The sequence below is a fragment of the Buceros rhinoceros genome, unplaced genomic scaffold, assembly GCF_000710305.1.
Source record: "Buceros rhinoceros silvestris isolate BGI_N320 unplaced genomic scaffold, ASM71030v1 scaffold2475, whole genome shotgun sequence".
NCBI lineage: Eukaryota > Metazoa > Chordata > Aves > Bucerotiformes > Bucerotidae > Buceros > Buceros rhinoceros.
The window spans coordinates 58582-61304 of NW_010414351.1; the positions used below are offsets into that span (position 1 = coordinate 58582).

General features: G+C 39.9%; 1 protein-coding gene across 1 annotated transcript in view; it reads right to left on the reverse strand.

The window, feature by feature from the left end:
• The window catches only part of FREM1 (FRAS1 related extracellular matrix 1), a gene marked incomplete at its 5' end in the record, with an annotated part of 47835 nt that overhangs the window by 39613 nt on the left and 5499 nt on the right, over positions 1–2723 (reverse strand). The window contains 2 exons of the mRNA XM_010137047.1: positions 1348–1600; positions 2066–2159. Of these exons, the coding sequence (XP_010135349.1) occupies positions 1348–1600; positions 2066–2159 (347 nt within the window). The remainder of the gene's footprint in view (positions 1–1347; positions 1601–2065; positions 2160–2723) is intronic.

Genomic DNA, 2723 nt, shown 5'->3' on the forward strand with positions numbered 1-2723 from the left:
CAAGCCTTTTGAACACTTCCAGGGGTGAGGACTCCACTACCTTCCTGTTATCCTACAAAATGGACTATATCAAAGGCTGTGCTTTGTTACTATACTGTATATTATGCCTGTATTAATCATAGGGCTTGATTAAGCCCTATGGGCTGATACAGCACAGGACTGGGTACTGTTATCCCTTGCAAGAAGCATCTGTGGTTATATGAGTATATTCCAATTCCCAACACTTCTAGCAGACTGTGTCTTGCATTGCTACAGGATATTACTAATAAGCTGCCTGCAAAGGAGAGGCAGTGATTCCCACCATCTCCTGTGATATCTATTGGCAGCATATTTAACATGTAAAAATTTGGGCATGAAAAACACACGCACTGCACCCTTAAAGGTCAGCTTCTGCCTTTCATTGCCTCTGCAAAACACTGGCATTGAAATAACATCCCTAATATCTTTAGGATGATGAAGTAAAGTTTGTGAAGGGTGGCCATAATCAAGCACTTCTCAAATACCAGCTGTTCATTTTAGACAGTGCCAAGCCTGAAAATATCACATATATTCTCCATGCCACAAAATAACAGAATAATTACACAGAAAACCAGAGCCTTTGGAAAAAAAAAAAAAAAAGACTGTCATCAGAGATGTAGAAAAAATAACCCCCTTTGATACTAATGAAAGGATGAAATTAAGAAGCAAAGGGGGTTAAGTGGCCTTTGATTTCTGAAAGGAATTACAAAAATTTTTTTTTTTATTTTACAGATAAAACCACAAAATAACATATTTTTAGTGCTGCGGTTCCCTTGAAGGACATCTGGACACCATTTATCTTGTGATACAGAAAGACTATAAACTGCCCAAAAGTGTATATCTATCCGGATTGGAGAGGCAAGCAAGAAGTGCCTCAGGTTGTTAGCTGTTCTCTGTTAAAACCCAGCATCCTGATTTACAGTGATACATTATTTTATCTAAACATGACTGTGGAAAAAGTAAAAAAGGAAACAAATAAAAAGACTCTATTTTGTACGTAATGTAATAGTAATTTTGCCAAAAAAGCAAAAATTATTTTATCAGCAACAGTGAAAGAGATCCTCCAGGATAATGATGCTTCCATGTACTTGTTTTAATAGAATTTTTGTTAAAACAGGTATTTGGAGAACATATAAAAATGTTTGGTAGTTGTGTATCATCAGCCCTCTTCTGAAGCCAGCTTACTTTTTTCCCTCATCACAGGGTACATAGTTTCTCAGCAGTTCCTGCTGCGCTTCTGCAAAGACTATATGATGAATTCAAGTTAAGATTTTCAACCAAAAACTCTGTGACCACATTTGACTCTATTTCTGTTGTTAACCCACTTACTAGTGTGCTTATATGTGACTACACCGGACATGACATCAGCTTGGGAGAAATGATCCACAGCAATGCCAGCTTTCCTTACAACCCCATGGTAGGGCTGGTGAGCCAGCTTAAACATCAGTTTCATGTCATCACTGTCTGCATCTGTGGCATAAATGTACTTCGAGGAGAGGACCACTTCTCCACCCTCCAGGCAGTGGAGCACAGGGACAAGGCCTCTTTGCATGACGGGTGGCTCATCATTCACCGGCAACACCTAATCAGAAAATAATGTAAGATCTTTAAATTTTCATTTCAGTGGAAACCTATGGTTTCAATACACTGCTTTCCAGCCCAAACCAGGGTCAGGGTCAGAGTGCATTGAGCTCTCCCTGTAAACAAAATGAAACCAGCTAAACTAGGGGCACTCTTCAAAGACAGAAGTAAATCAAATTAGATAATTGCAGCTTGAGAAAGAAAACTCACTCCCCATACTTAAGTACAGAGAGAATAATTCTAGACAAAAACTCAAGCTAGGGCAAGCACAAATGCATTTCAGCTAGTACAAGCCAAATCTCCTCTCAAACTTGCCTCACAACTTGAAGGTTAGGGCTGAAGTGGAAACCTAACAAGACCATTATCTTCCAATTTTCAAGGGAATTGGAAAGTGAAGACTTTCAGAAGTCAAGCTTTGTACTCTCCTACACAAGCAATTGCTCTCAGAAATAGGCAACACACTGACCTTGACCTGCAAGATGAACTCTACAAAGTGGATGCCATCTGTGGCCGCAAAGAGGACATCATCAGTAAGGGTCTCAGAGCCATCATGTCGATACCTGTGGGAGAAAAAAAAAAAAAAAAAAAAGAACTACACAGATTTCACACAGACAAAGAAGCTGTGTTTTCTGGTCGTGTATGGATCCGTTCCAATATAAAAAGCCAATCCCTGGATGAAGGTGTCCATCTAAGACTGCTGATTCTGGACCAGAGTGTCTCCAGGGTTCTTGTGGGTGTCTCCTATGAGAAGAAAACCCCCAAGATAAACCAGACATCGGCTGTGAAAAAGGTTTCACTGAGGCTTTGTCATCTAGGTTCTGCTGCTAGGGTCTGGCTGCTACCAAACATGTATGTCCTTGCTGGAGTAAGTGCTCTCTTTGACTAAGTGATAGAAACAGACTCAAGGAGTAAAAAGACTAGTCTTGTTCTTGCCACAAATATAGCAGCAACATTTTCATCTCTAGGTTAATCAATGTTAACACAAGTTTTCTTGTACAGTAACAAAGTTTAATAAACACGCAACTTCCTTAAAAGAAAAGAAGCTGACAACCATTGCCACCTTCACAGAAACTGCATGGCTGAATACAGAATTTGCCTCCTCACCTGCATGGCGCAATGCTTTG